Source organism: Lonchura striata, chromosome 4 (genome assembly GCF_046129695.1).
Source record: "Lonchura striata isolate bLonStr1 chromosome 4, bLonStr1.mat, whole genome shotgun sequence".
Classification (NCBI taxonomy): Eukaryota; Metazoa; Chordata; class Aves; order Passeriformes; family Estrildidae; genus Lonchura; species Lonchura striata.
Window position 1 is genome coordinate 30871666 of NC_134606.1, and position 16030 is coordinate 30887695.

Consider the following 16030-nt stretch of genomic DNA (forward strand, 5'->3'; position numbering starts at 1 on the left):
AATGTGAAATATCAGTATTAATTAACACCTGAACTTAGTTGTTGATGATGTTGTTCCACAAAAAAATAAAAGTGCAATTATAAAGCCAGTAGTTTACTTTCAGGAAAACTTTCACAAACTGCATTTAATGCCTGTGTATTTTGAAATTGCAGTGCCCCTCCTTTTTATCCCAGTTCTGTAGCCTTTGGCACTATGTTAAACCAATTTCCACACTGACATCTGGTGGTAGTTCTGAAATGCTATGTTGCTTGAAATGCTGTTTGTAGGACTTTGCAGGTCTAAGCATAAGTTTCAAACCCCTCCAGCCCTTCTGAAGTGATCTTATTGACATCTTAAAATTTTAACCTGTCATGGTCAGACCAGCTTCTTACAAGGCAAAGAAAGTAATAAATAAGTAATTCCTTAACATTTTGCTCAGTTAATATAATGTATTAAAAAAAAGTGTCTGTAGTGTGTGAAGGACATAATACTTGGAGTTAATTCCTTTCCCAAAGAACTCCTGTGAAAACAGTGACATAGTTTGAGATCCAGTTCAACTGATGGTGTGTATGTAAGTATAGAGATATATGTATCTGTGTGAAGTAAATGAGCTCAGCAGAAGTGCTAAATCATGCATACTCACATTGTGTCTTTATCCAGAGTCCAAAACTGGCTGTCATGGTGATAATTTGACTCATCTTGGCTCCAGTCCTGATTAGTCCTGGTGTGTGAGTGTATAACAAATAGTAAGAGCCATGACAAAGCCCTTCAAAATTTCCACTGAAATGGTTGCAAGGGCTTACTCTGTTCCTCATCTCGACATATATCAGATTGATTTAAAGTTCTATTAAGAAAATGTCTCAAATCAGATACCCTGTAGGAGTGATTGGATCACGAAAAGGAAAGTATGAAGTTTTATTCTGCCATGGCTCCATTGCTCTATTTAATATTCATCCCCCATCTTATGGGTTACACCATAGCACATAGCTTTTTGACACATGCATAATATGGCTGTACCTGTCGAGTAAACTGCTTGTAAAAATGGCTGTATTTCTTCATGCTGTGTAAATTCTTTAGTCAGTTCTGGCTTAGACAATCTCCTGTAGGCTCAGCAGACAGCTTTTTATTAAGTTTGTAAATTGCATAGTAGTTCCTAATTTGGTAAAGCATTTTATCTTTGTAAGATTGAGCAAATTTTTGCCCCTATTTTTGGTGCCTTCCATTTCCACAGTAGCGGCAACCATTGGTTAGTCCTAATGTGGCAAAGGTTAGCTTTGGTATAACTTTTTTTTTTCCTTTTCTGTGACATGTCTGTGTGAACATAAATCAGCACATAAAGAAAGTTCAGTCAAATAATTCATGTGGGCAAAGAGATAAAAATGTTTCACATTTAAGTAGTTGATGATTACTCAGTATGATTAATAGTGAAGAGGTCAAGAGTTTGGCATCTAAACCAGATAGCTTAATATGGTATAAAATTTACTGTAATGAGTAAAGAGGGTCATTCAAGTCCCAAAAGATTGTGAATTACATATTTTATTTAATATTTTAGGCAAAACCGATTTTATGACTAGTGTTAACTGGTCTGATGTATTTCAAAATATGTTGGAAAGGAAATCAAGTAATATATTGCCTTAATATGTGATGCATAATTGCTGAAAACTTACAGGAATTTGATTTTTTGTGGCTTCAGATTAGCCTTAATATGTGTGTGTGTGTTTATTAACACATGCTGTAGAATCAATGTTGGTTACTTTGAACTTGTATTCATTTTGATTTATTAATTTACTTAAACTTGTTGCTTACGGTATTTTTTCACATTTCTGCATACTTACTGAGCATTTCTTCCTATTAAACAGGAATTATTGAGACTGCAGATCACCTGGATCGTGAGACTACTTCACATTACTGGCTTACTGTTTATGCAACAGACCAAGGCGTTGTGCCTTTATCATCATTCATTGAAATCTACATAGAAGTTGGGGATGTTAATGATAATGCTCCTCAGACCACAGAGCCAGTTTATTACCCAGAAGTCATGGAAAACTCACCTAAAGATGTATCTGTCATTCAGATTGAGGCATTTGATCCAGATTCAAGCTCAAGTGAAAAACTAAGCTACAAGATTACAAGTGGAAATCCACAGGGATTCTTCTCAATAAACCCCAAAACTGGTAAGTAAAATGTGTTTTATTTTATTTATTAATAAATTAATGTGTTTGCATAATTGCATAAAATAGGTGAAATCAAAATCTTTGGTTTAACATTGAAAACATGCTTTCACAATAGCTGGTGTTAAGCTGGTGTCTTGGGCTGTGTATTAGTAAGTTATACAAACATGTAGAAAAGGATATGAGAGTGGAGCACTTGGTTCCAAAGTATTGACATCCACATCAGGTGTGTTTTGTGAAGGCTTATTTCTGAGTAATTCCACTCTAGACTGGTCAATGTGCATTTTTATAGTACAGTAAGTATACAATAAAACCCCATATTTTAGTTTAGTTTCATCCAAATTGTTTTTAGTTGTCTTCATAGTTTTTTTTGTCAGGCCTCTTTTAAAATTCTTTTTTGGTGGAGGAGGAGGGTGTTGTGTTAGTCTAAGCAACATAAGCCATTGACTACCTGCAGACTCACTTGTCCCCCAGTCAAAAGATTGTTTCTAAATAACTATTGCTGCTGCTAGAAATACATAATCTGGAGGATTATTTTCAGGTGGGGTTTTTATGCAATGAAAATAAAGAGTCCGAGTTCACTGGTTATTTGGAAAGCTTCAGAAAAAAACACTGAGTTTTAACAGGGGACTACAAACTCAAGAACCAGGTAACCTTTTAGTAAGTGAATTGCAGGTACTGAAATGTGTTCTCCCCTTTCACCTCCCTGTATCATCAGGTGGCATTTTTCAAACTGTGTTTTGAAAAAAGACACCACTGCACCTGCTTGCCAAAGTTTTGGCGTAAAGAAATACCTTTATTCCTATTTATTGGGTAGAATTAGGACACTGGGGGGTTGTGACTTGTCTTTGGACGGAGTTTGCAGTTTTCTGTGTTAGTAGCTTACTGAGATCTCCTGTATGTTAGAAAGGACCTTGAGAGAGAGAGCTCTAGATGGTGAAGTGATTAAGAGCACTTAATAGAAAAGGAATAAAGATTTTCTGTCAAGAGAGCTTACCTGCTTTTATTGTAGCATGCATACACTAGAAGCAAGCAGTGCAATCCACAGTCCTTCTCAGTTTGGTGTTAAAGAATTAAAAGCAAAAGGGCAGCTGGAAATAATATTGTAAGCATTATATTTCAGAACACAAGCACTGGGAATAAAAATCTCCCTCTGATTTACATTCAGCAGAAAAAAATTATTTTTTTCCCCTCAATATAATTAAGGGCCCAGGCTTAGGTATTTCACCTATCATGTGCCATTCATACCACCCTTCACTGGTGTCTATTATTGTTAAAATTGTATGCTAGATAGACATGCTTCTAGACAGACGTCTTAAACATAGTGAAAGGGAAAAGGTGAGCAGAGGAGAGAAGGGAAACTTGTTTCTAGAGTGCACTCAGATAATTCAATGGCTGTTAAAAAGCTAACTCATATATATTGTCTTCCCATTTCATGTGCTCCAATGGGCCATACTGCCTGTCCTGTACATGACCAGTTTGAAACTGTTAGTCTGCAGTGGGCACTGACATAGTGGTTGAGTTTTCAACAGAGGTTATCTGGTTCATAAGTTCTCAAGTCTCTCTTCTATCTATTAGATATTGAATATATTTACTCCGAATAGATCTTGTTTGGTGTGAAAGTGTTTTCAATAGAATTGACATGTTAAGAAGTTGGAAGAACACTTTAAAAGACACTGGTTATTGTTCTAGTTATAACACAGTGCATTTTATCTTCCCCAATCAGTTAAAAGAGGACCAATCAGTTAAAAGAGGGCTCAGCTGAAGAGTACATTTGATTAGAATTGGAGAGATCAAGTCTTGTCTTGTTAGCTTATGTGTGTATATTATCCTTGTTGTACCATGTGAAGTTATCATACTGTAAGTTATTTGTCCAAGGAAGAGAAACCTTCCCCAGGGGGCCAAGTTTCCCTTCCAGCCACAGGGGAGATAGGGCTGGAAAATTAATCAAGTCTTTTTAACTGTATCCTGTTGTAACACTGAAAATGACAGTATGAGTTAAATATGTGCATCCCCAAAGATGAGTTGAGGACTGTAATGGCATTCAGTTCAAGTCAACTAAAAGCTAGTTTTAGGATTCTTAAAATATATGGTGAGTGTTAAAAATATGGCTCAGGTGGTAATGTGTTATTATCTCTTCTCCTGGTCAAGGATCCATTGTTTCCTTTCTCTTTATAAAATTTAACGTTATGGTATTGTGGTCCACGGCTGGAATGCCACACATAGTAGTAATACAGATTATAAATAGAAACAACCTACAGGTAACATGTATCAAGTGAGACACTTCAGTCTGTTCTCCTGATGTAGCTAATGCATTTCTAGAAGTTTGTGGATTCCAGACTAAGATGTCTGTGTCTTAATGCAATAATTCTGAATTTTTAGAAACTCGCTGACATGGATCTGTGTAGGATGTAGTTCATCTTTCACAAAAAGAAGAGATTTCTTTTAATGACAAGAGCTATTTACTGACTGAGCTGTTTCTAAGAAATGCTTTAGTAGTATCTGCATACTTCTTACTGTAATCTAAGTACCCCTCTCTAAGTTAGTCTTTACTGACACTTTGAAATGTATTTTATATTTAAAATAATTATAAAATCACTTAAGGAAACACTGCTAAGTTTTTCTTTACATGCTATTTCACTTTTTGGAACAGGATATATGACAAAGTACCCCACAGGATATTTTGTAATCTTTTCACATATACCTGGTCTTTCATGAAAGCAAATGAAATAACATTTTATTTATCTTTGGAGTTTCCATGCAATGAAAAGAAAGTGCTGTACATGTGAGCTGTCCAGGTAGAATAATTATCATAATATTACTTGCCGGAAAGAATTAGAACAAAGATTTAATTCCACAACTTTCATGCTCAATCTGAACACAACTGTTGGCAAACATGGAAATTATGATAACTACTTTATATCTACTTAACTTCTTGCAACATAGCTTGTAATTAAATACAGAAGGTGGAAGAGTTGCAACTCATGTTAATACGTTTAGGTAGAAAGAGTAAAGTTGCACGATTTGGTGGCTGTTCTGAACACATCCTGGGACTCTGTGGTTAATCTCAGTACTTAACACTAGAGCTACTGCACTGAGGCTTAGAAAAGATTTGCACATTTACCAACACTCGTGTACAGCAAAGGACTATATAGCAGTAAACAAGTTCTGAGATTTGTGCCTTAGAGCTTAAAATACACGTACAATGCTTTTATAAGCACATGTAATACATATGGTGTGTATAATAGTGCCTTAGTACTATTTCTGTTTCTTGCAGGTGTGGTTTATTTGCTTGTGAGCTATTTGGGTACTTGTAGAACTGAAAAGTTTCATGGATCACAGACGTAAACTCCATGTCTGTGTTTCAAAATACAATTGATTATTTTAATGCTTGGAATAAACTACTCAGTGTTTCTATTTTATATGAACACAGTCCTATTTAGTAGAAAAACTTATATTTTTCTTCATCTTTGTGCTTTTCATATTAAAATATCATAATTAGCTTTTTTGCTTTTGAGAAGTGTTGGAAGGATGACACTTGATAGCAGGATTGCTTTCTTAGAGAAAGTAGAACAGATAATTAGTATGGCATCTACAGGTAGTAGCTGATGATACCATTGTATATAAGTGTACATTTATGAGTTAATGAATTACGATTTTATAATTTCTAATCTATTTGGATTTAGAAACCAATCTGTTAGTGCCTCTTCGAAAGAGTTATGTATTTATATTACTAAATTAAGATTTCAATTAAACCATGTAATTCCTTTCTGTCTGAGGAGGGTAGGACATGCATCAAATATGTGTTTTTTGTTGCACCCAATAAGAATTGTAAGGGTGGTTTGCAAACAAGGTCCCCAGTTTAAAATGTGTGCTGACAGTTTCCCAGAATGACATTGTCAGCCAAATTCTTTTCCTATCATTGTTTCTAATTTTTTTTTTCTTCTAGCTTTACTTTTTAAATTGTGGGATGGCAAACATCATGTGAAATTAGAAGAAAGGTATTAACATCTTTAAATGACTAACAGTAACTCCTAAATTGCTGTAGAACTGGAAACACTAGACTGAATTCTCTCTAAACAAAAAATGCTCACTGAATTCCCTGAACTCTGTATCAGTTTTCATATGCATGAAATTATTTTGTTATGCCATGTTTTTTAAATATGGCTGCAACAGTGTTACAGGCTCTATATGATGAGTATCTCAAAGATTGCTGTGTTAAAGTGCCTGAAAGAAGGTTATACTGCTTTATAAGTGCAGCATGCACACTAGAATGGCAAATTCTGCATTTGCATAGAGAAAGGAGTACCAGCTCTCTTTAGTATTATTGAGCAAGAAAATTGAATCCTAACCAGGTATCCCTATAGGGCCCTTACAATCTTTTTATATTACTTTGCACATATATTTAGGCTAAAAATAATTTCTGATCTTTTGCCCAATTGTTATGGTTCTTTCCACTTCCCCAGGACTTCTCTTACATTTGTTGTGCCAACCAGATTTGGCTTGGGGAGGGAATTGGGTCTGGGTAGCAAAAACCACTTTTGGTGGTGCCTTACCTCAGAAATTTAAAGCAATAATAGTAAATGAGGAAGAGAAATTAGGAAGAGAGGTACTGAATATTGTACCAAATAGCAATTTTGATTCAGATCAGCAGAAATGCTGATCACAAAAACATAGCTTTCGATGCTTTTAAGGAAACTTTGTATAAAAGTGAAGCATACTCCTGAAAACTAGACTTGGGTTCACAACCTGGACATAAGAATACCAAAATAAATCTTGAGTTGTTAATTTTCCCATACTTAGGTTTTGCAGTTGTAAAATAGAAATACTTGTGTGACCTAATTACTTGGGAGTGTTGTAAAGCTATATTAATTTATGTATGAAGCGGTTTGGTATTATTATGTGAATATTATAGACATACCTTTAAAGAAATTAGTAATCCTATGGTGTATGAGATAGTCCATTTAGATAAGGATATTAGTTGGGGAATGCAGCAGAAGCTTTGAGTAATTACCCATTTCAGAACATAACTGTAACCTGTATATTTCACACAGCAGCCTTTAAAGGAGAGTGTGTGTGCGTGTGTGTCTGATTTGGAGACCAAAGTGAAATGGGAAATGGGTACAGCTGCAAACAACTTCCATGGGTTTCCGATAACACTGGAGAATTACTTAGTGAGGAAATGAAGGGTCAGTGACCACAGAGTAGTATTGGCTTCATTTTAACAAAGGAAATCTTTGTTGTTTAACTACTTGTGGGTTTTAATCCCAATTGACGTAATGTTTTGGAACTTGGATAAAACCAGTGTTGGTATATTGCACGCTTACATGATTTTAAATTAAATAAAGATCAAAATGCTGAATTTTTTCATGTAACTTCTGTAGCTGGTAAGCAATGCCAGGCTCAATTATTGTTCACTTACGTCACACAGCTCGATGGGTATGTAGCAGCCTCCATTTTCTCAAGTATTTGCTTGTGACATGCAGAGAAAGTAAAGTATTTGATTATACTTTCTCTAGAACAGATTTTTTTCATTAATGAAAAGGTAACCAGAATTAGCCCAAATGTTTGTAAAAAGAGTTTAATTCTGCAAAAAGCTACTTTGATTTTCCTTTTAAAAAGCATTTGAAGTGGTAGGTCATTGTGTAGCTGGGAAAACAAGTTCATGTCTGGAATGTCTAATAATATTTTCATATCCACTCACTCTACATTATTTAGAGATTTTGCATCTGCAAATGTAGAAATTTTGCTATAATAGAGGCAGCTGTTTTAAAAATTACTTGAAAGTATTTATGTAGAGAGCACTTCTTTTAAATCTTAGGTGGTGGTGTTAGGGCTTTATTTATTTATTTCATTTGTTCTCATACATCGCTTTAGAAAAAGAAAAAAATGGGGAAATAAATGGGAACCATAGCAGTCCTTTCTTTTTCCTTTATTTGTCCCTGGAACGACATAAAAACTTCAGGTCATGCTCTGCATGATCTGTGTTGTAAACCAAGAGTTAAAGAAAGTGAAGTTCTCTTTTGATTTTCCCATGTTCTGATACAGCAGTCATGGAAATATAGGCTTGGGTTGGAAGAGACCTTAAATCTCATCTGGTTCCAACACCGAGGATGCAGCCCAGGATGTGATGGGCCGTTCAGTCTGCAACTGCACATTGCAGGATCACGTCCAGCTTTTCATCCACAAGAACACCCAAGTCCTTCCCTGCAGTTTATCTCAATCTGCTCTCAGTTTCTCTCCCAGTCTGGACTCATATCTGGGGTTGCTGACCTGAAGTTCAGCCCTTGACTTGCTGAACTTCATGAGGTTCTTGTGAGCCTACCTCTCCATTTTGTCCAGGTCCCTCTGGATGCCATCCAGTCCTTCTGTTGCGTCATCTGTGCCACTCAGCTTTGTGTCATATGCCAACTTGCCAAGGGTTTATTTGAAATGGTAATAATAGAGCCAGACTGTCCCTATAACACGTGTTCTTCTGAGCTGGAGTATATAATATGCAAAACTATAATTCTGGTCAAGGAAGAGACAGTGATCAGATACTGTTGTGAGCTGCTTGCAAAGTCCCACATTCACATGTGCTTTCAAAGATAACAGGCTTTGCTTGGTAGGATCTCTGAGTAGTGCAACTTGAAGTTGTGTCTATACCAACAGTATAATATTTGTATTGATTAATTTCATAATAAGAAAAAAATCCTCAGAATTAGTGCCCTGATTCAAATCAGCTTCCCTTGAATTTTTTTTTAATCAATGAAAATAAATTAATCCCAGAAAAAATGTTGTTCTGTATGAAGTAACATAAGTTTTCCTTCTTAAAAATTCACTGTGGAGTCACAGTTCAAGGTCTAGCTAGAAGTGATCTATAAAATTATTCCTCAGTTTTACTGAGAGCCAAGGCAAGATCTTTGACCTGATCATCTCTCTTATGAGCATTGCATGAAGTTCTTTATGTATATGGTGCAGTTACAAAAGCAGTTCCCTTTAAATCAGTAGATAAGAATGCTGTGCACTTACTCTAATACATTCTATATTGTAAATGTAGGAAATAGCATACAAGTAAAAGCAAAAGAAAAAAGGAAGAGGCAGCAGCATTTTATAAATCTCCAAATATTTACTTAGTAATTAATATTTTAGGGTTTAAATGTATAGGGAGTTCAGAGAACTATAAATAAAATAGGGTTATGTCAAGTTTGAAGAGATCTTTCAAGAGGATGTGTGATTTTATGGTAATAATTCTGTACTTAGTTATTGAAGATGATATATCTCAAAATGAGATAAAAAATGAGTGATGGACATAAGGTAACTTAATTACTGAAGGCATTTGAGCTTTGAATTGGTGTGGCTTTTGAAGGCAAGAATATTTTCACAAAGTAAGCAAAGAGGTAACAAAAATTTATAGTGTTCTGTTGATAATAAGATCAAAGTTCATTCTAGAGGAAATGTATCATCACTTACTAGTTTTCTTAAAATAAACGTACATGGGTTTTTTTTGTTTAATCTTTAATTTAAAATTATTTTAGCTAATATTATTTATTAAATAAATTTTTTAAATTTTATCTTATAATGCTTTTGACTTACAGTTCTGGGTTTTATCTTTTATGAGACAGAAATTAGCAAAAGAATATGAATTACACTGAAACTGGACTTATCAAGCACTGAGAATGCAGGATCATTTTAATGTAGCTATTTGGGTGTTTGTTGTTATTCATATAGTTCTTTTCATTATCTCCCAAATAATTTTACTTTAAAAAAGATTATTGCACAAGAAGTAAATACCACTGTTAGTAAATCCAGACTAAAAATAATGTAGTCAGTCACTAATTAGAGTATACAAAACTACATGGTTTACTTTTAGTTAGATGTTTGTGGAATTTTCTACAATTATATGATCAATAACCACTAATTTAACACTTCATTTGAAATCTAGTTGAAATTGAAGTTCTACAGTGCTAGTTGTATTGGATGGCTTAGCCTTATGCTGTACATAAATAGTCTTTGGTGGGTTGCTTGTCTTTGCTTCATGCTTACATCACAAATATGATTAATGAGTATTCTGCTCAGCAAATCACAGGATGCTGTAAAATAGTTCAGGTAAGTGACTTCAGAAGTGCAGTCTGCACTTAAACTTTATAGTAGTAGGATTGAGTAGTTAAATTGCCTGGTTACAGATAAACATGGTACCATACTTTTTAATCCTATATACAAAGCTTACAGTCTGTCTTGGTAACAAGATTATAAACACTGAGCTGGACATGAGTAGCCTTGTCTGTCCCTTCTAACTCAGCATATTCTGTGATATTACTGCACTTCAGTAAATATGCTGCACAAATACACCCTTATAGACAGGGTGTTACCCCCTGCTTGATGAAGTCCTGACTTGGGTAGGACTGAGATCTCAATTACTGCTTGACTTTTCATGGAGTACTATTCAAAGGGCAAGAAGTAGTCGTCTGGGACAAATGTGCCAACAGTTTTTTGTGAATGAAATCTGGAGCACATGCAGTAGCATTTGAAACAGGAATAAGGAAATATCTAATTAAAAAGAAAAGGTGATCTGAAGAGCAAATAGAATGTGTAGTTCTTAATGTGTTTCAGACTTTTCAGTCTGGATTTTACTTAGGTGTCTGTACACTGTGGGAGTGTCCTGTTGGCTTCTGCTTGAATGGCTATACATGGGAATTGAAGGGGAAAAGGCATCTAAATTGTCAAAGACTGTACTAGTTGAGTGCCATCATGCTGTACTTAACAAAAAGGGAGCAGTGACTTCATCAGACTGTACTGCTGTACTTCCATTTTATTTTTCTAAAACTAGGGTATTGTAACTCATTTGTGTAATTATCCTCAACAGGAAGTTTACATATGAAGTAGAAAATAAGTCCTTAGCCCCAAAAGTGCATTTAGACTATCCAGAAAAGTCTCCTAGCCACAGGCTGTGAACTCTGCTAGGCAGAATTAATCTTTGTTCTACCTAAACAACTGCATAGCAAAAAAGGTAAAAATCAAGAGGTCAGAGAGAACAAGCAAGCAACAGCAGAACTAATGGAGAGAATATATGGCTAGGAGAATTGAAAGAGGAACTGAGGCTCTCAAAAAAAAAGTGGTACCATTTTTAAGGCCTTTATTGAAAGAACAGTAATGATTGTTTTTAAGTGTTGTATTTGAGCAGAAGAGGCATTTGCAGCCATTTAAAGTGTTTTTACATTATATTCCTATTTTCTCTTGGGACTGTATATTTACAGTCATATTTCAGCATTAGAAAATTACTGGTGACAATTCAGTTTCCGTTTCGATGAGAGTTATTAAAGTGTGTAGAACACGGAAGAGTTTAGGAATGAAAAGTAAGTGAAATTGCTAAGGAATTGTCTTTAAGACTGTGTAAACCAAAGTTCAGTTCCTTTATGATATACTTGTTCTAGTATGATAGCTTGTTAGTGCTGTCTTGTTTCTTTTTTAACTATGCAGTCTGCCTTCATGGTGAGGTAGGACAATGCTGATATGTTAGACTTTGTAGCTTATAATAGTCATCATCAGTCATTACATGGCTCATAAGACTATTTTTTGCCAGCTGCAAAGCTGGAATATATTCTTCAGTCCCTCTGCTATTAACTTTTATTGACCTGCTTTTATTAACCTGTTCCTTTGGTTTGGTTTTGAAGACAATTTTTAGCTTACGTAGAAAACAAGATTTCACTACAGTCTTTCCAAAGAGCTTATTTGAATATCTTTAGAAGGAAAATGTGGGCCTTTTCTGATGGTCATGGATTATATGGTAAGTTAGGTGTAAAACACAGTTAACTTGAAATCAGTTGAAAAAAAAGTCATCTTTTTGTATCAGTGATGAAACAATCATGGATTATTGTTTTATCTGTCATTTTGTTCCTATTTTGGAAAGCACTGAGATATCAGAAGAAGTTTAAAATGATCTCATAAGAGATCTTTCAGACAGTGAGACTTGACACTCACTGTATTACGAGAGATGTCTGAGACATGGCTTGATCACACCTAGTACTTCTGTGAGGAGGAAACTGCTGATTCCTGTGAACTTAGTCTGTCATACAAAAGAAATATATACCCCTCTGTCTTGAACTGGCTATAATACACTACTTCTTGAATAGGGAAGATTAGTAGGAAACCCTGCCTTGAAGTGAGACAGTATCTCTATCACTTGAAGACACATAATAGGTCTTTGACTTACAGAATATGTGCTGCAGTTTGCTCAGTACTTTTGGGCTGTGTTATGTAGGAGTTAACATGATTACCATTATAGCCATGTGTGAATTTAAAATCTATGATTCCTTCAAATATTAGACTGATTTGCATATTGTTAACAGATCTGAAGGTTTTTAAGGTATTGTTATATGTTAAAAAGAAAAAAATAAAACCCTTTAACATTCACTAGTAATTTGTTGGTTTTGGGGTTGAAGTGGGGAATGACAGCTAAAATAATAATAATTTACTAAATTGCAGTACTCATGACTGAGAGTTTAAGTGATAATTGACTGACGCAGTCCAGAGCAATCATTTCTGCTGGTTAGTTAAAGTACAGACAACAAAAACCACATTGACAGAATATTTAGTTCATGACTTGTATCTGTTGAAGTCAGTGATAAAAAATTTTGTAGCTGTTTCCTTAATTCTTCAATGCCAGTGCATTAAAAGATTAGTGAAACTGTATTTATTTTTGTATGCTGCAATTCAAATAGTGCTATACTAATTCAAAGCAAGCCTATCAGTTCAAAGTCATTGGAGGCATTATAGTACACTTGGCATCTGCTTTAGTCTTTTGGTTCATTGTGGGGTTAGCTATGTCTAACAGGCGAACTCCCTCCTGTCAGAATCTGCATCATCTCAAGCTTAATGTGCAGTTGGAAAGTTTGCAGATATTTATGAAAGCACAAATGCATGAGGATGCATGATGTATACTCAGCAAAATAAAAACTGTGAAGACCACTTTTTCTGATGCCACTTCTTTCACCACTGAGATCATCCATGCCATAAAGATAGCTAATAGATAATATTTACACAGTGCCCACCTAATATTCTATGTTTTTTTAAGGATATTGCATTTCAGCATTGAATTAAAATTGTTGATGTGCAAGTCTTCAGAAACAGAGATAATATGATGTAGCTGGAACCAATTAAATAAATCCCTGCTAATATCTGGTATCTGGTGCTAATTTCTTTTACAGATATAGCAGTTTTAGTCACACTAACATAATTGTATGCTGCAGATGCATTTCTGTATATTTCTTTTGCTATTATTTAGAATAGAAATCTGAAGCAAGTTTTACCTGAATGCAGTTGTGATTCTTTTACTTTTCGGCTAAATCTCAAATAGACAGCAGGTATCCCCAGAATGTAAACTCAAATAAGGAATGAAGGGAGAATAGTTGTGTTTGTTACTAGTGCAGTTTCTTTTCTTTTGTTTTGTTTGTCACAGATATTTACAGTTAGTTGCAGTTGATTCTAGTCACTCTCCAGCTAGTGAGGCAAAACACCTATGATTTATCGAAAGACTAAATTATTAAGCTGCTGTTGTGAAGATGTTTCTGATGAGGCAAATTTTTAAATATTATTAAATACAAAAATGGCACCAATTCACTAGAGATGGCATTTTCTCATCATTATCTTAGAAATTTTTTTTAATGAATTTGCATTTCTCAAGAATGCTTTACCCATCTTGCCATAGTGACATTGATTTCAGGTCAGTAGTCAGTGATGTGACTTACTGGAGCTTATTGTTTCTGTTGGTTTTGGGAGAGAGGGGCTAATAAAAGGAGGCTGAAGCAAAATGCAAGAATATGTCTGTAAAACAATGCTCTGAGTCAGTTTTGCTTTGAAATAGAATGGTTTGTCACAAGTGACCTGTTTCTCACACATGCTGTTATTTCATTCAGCAATAAACACATTCTCCCCACCTCATAGCAAGGATTTCAAAACTGAATGTTTTACAGACTTCTTTAGAGCTGAATTGAAATTTTTTACTTGCCACCCCTTTGGGGATGTGGTGTGTGCAAAAATGTGGTCATGCATTTATTTTTGTAGAGGGAGGGGCACAGCACAGTGTTAGAGAAAAGAGGAGGCGTTCCATCTAAAAAAAACTTTAGAACAGAGCAGAGTGGTGGCTTTTGTTGCAGGGAGCTGACTTAGATTAGGTCCAAAGATGGTCCCCAACCCTCTTAACGGGCAGTTACAGTGCATATGAACACTTGACCTTATTATCAAGGATACACAGCCATAGTTCAGGAAAGCTCTTCAACAATGGACAAAATCTGTTGCTGCAGCATTAAACATTCTGTAATATAGAAAAACCTGGCAAAAATAGAAAAATGTAGTGATTGCAATAATCAAACCTTTTATAGTCTTAAACTGAAGGGAGACACTTCACTGAAGCTAAATTTGCACTTAGGAAAGTGTCTATCAGTAAAGAGTTAAATAAAAAGAATGTCATGCATGTGTATGTGATTCTAAATCCAGAAGTGTTACATTTCCTTTGTTGGCATTAGTTTCTGCTGAATATACAGGATATATATGGTGAAGACTAAGCCCTTCTGTTATTGGTGAAGTGTTTTAACAGAAGTGTGACATGCTTGGCTGAAAAGACTGGAGGTTTTAACAGATCAAAGCATGTATATTTTGTTCTTGCTGGGTATTTTTCTGCTTACCCATTTGCATTGTATTGACCAACTTCATTAACAGGAATTTTATCTAGAGCAAGACTTTAAGAATCACTAGTGTGTAAATTAGTGGTACATGGCAGAATTTTGTTTTCAAGTGCTTAAAGCAAAAGCTTTTGAATGGTTTTTTGATTGGTATTTTTTTTCTCCAAGTATTAATTGCCATCTTTAGAGGTGACTCCAGTAGTCATGGCTCTTGGTGAAAACTAAAATGGATAGGATGCTATTGAAACATGCCATTTTTCTGATCTCATGTAATTCTCTACTTGCTGCTGCTGTGAGAGATGGAGTCTTATAGTCAGATGATGCAGACTAACTATTGAATATTCAGGGAAATGCAAGCATCATGAGATATTTCTGCTAGATTGTGTTATTTTTCCTGTGTTTTTGAGATTTTCCCCATTTTCAACCCAGCTGTTCAACAGTCAACGCCTTTAGTGGCTATGCTGCAATGTACCCTTTTCTCTTGTAACTGTGGTGAGCCTTGAGATTAATGCCTCATGGAAAGGCTTGTGCTTTTTACAGAGGTACTCAGTAGGAAGAGGTTTTAGGTGAACTTGTGTTTCCTGAAGTCACCTGCAAGTCTCTTTGCTGGAACGAAGCAGATGAGGTGGCAACTGTGCCACTTGTGCACTTACAGTTAACAGCCCTATTCTGTTTCCCATAGAGCCTGTGAAAAGAAAATGTGTTGTCCAGACTTGGGCAGAAGAGTAAAGCTTTTTAGAATATGTGACAATAAATATTTTCAGTTGTCATTGTTCACAGCTCTGTAATATCAGTGTGAAATATTACCTCAAGAAGGTTAATAGGCAACTGTCACTTCATTTTCTCTTTCTTCCCCTGCCCCTTCCTAAATTCACAGTAATAATGCAAGTTTTTCACTTGTGGTTTGTTTGGTTTGGGGTTTTATATGTTTTAATGTTCATTTCCCCTTTCTTTGTAACTAAGGACAATTAGTTCATAATACCAAAAGATATATCCTAACAATAGTAAATGTGTCTTCTATGTTCTGTAAAATCATAAAAATATAAAGCAGGAGAAGATGACATATCATTGTCTAGAATACTAGATAAATAATGCATTTGATATGATGGCAAACAAAATTGCTGGAAAAAACAAGGGCAGATTTGACCATAATTGAAACAGCTGTTATTTGCACTATCTGTTTTTTGCAGAAGAGTTGTTTGAACATTTGACAGCTGTAAT

General features: G+C 35.1%; 1 protein-coding gene across 6 annotated transcripts in view; it reads left to right on the top strand.

Annotated features, from left to right (window-relative positions):
- The window catches only part of FAT1 (FAT atypical cadherin 1), a 102937-nt gene that overhangs the window by 35257 nt on the left and 51650 nt on the right, over nt 1-16030 (top strand). For all 6 annotated transcript variants that reach the window (XR_013339887.1, XM_077782862.1, XM_077782866.1 and 3 more), the window contains exon 3: nt 1839-2153. Coding sequence is in view for 5 of the 6 variants with exons in the window: in XM_077782862.1 (XP_077638988.1) it covers nt 1839-2153 (315 nt within the window). In the remaining variant the exon portion in view is untranslated. The remainder of the gene's footprint in view (nt 1-1838; nt 2154-16030) is intronic.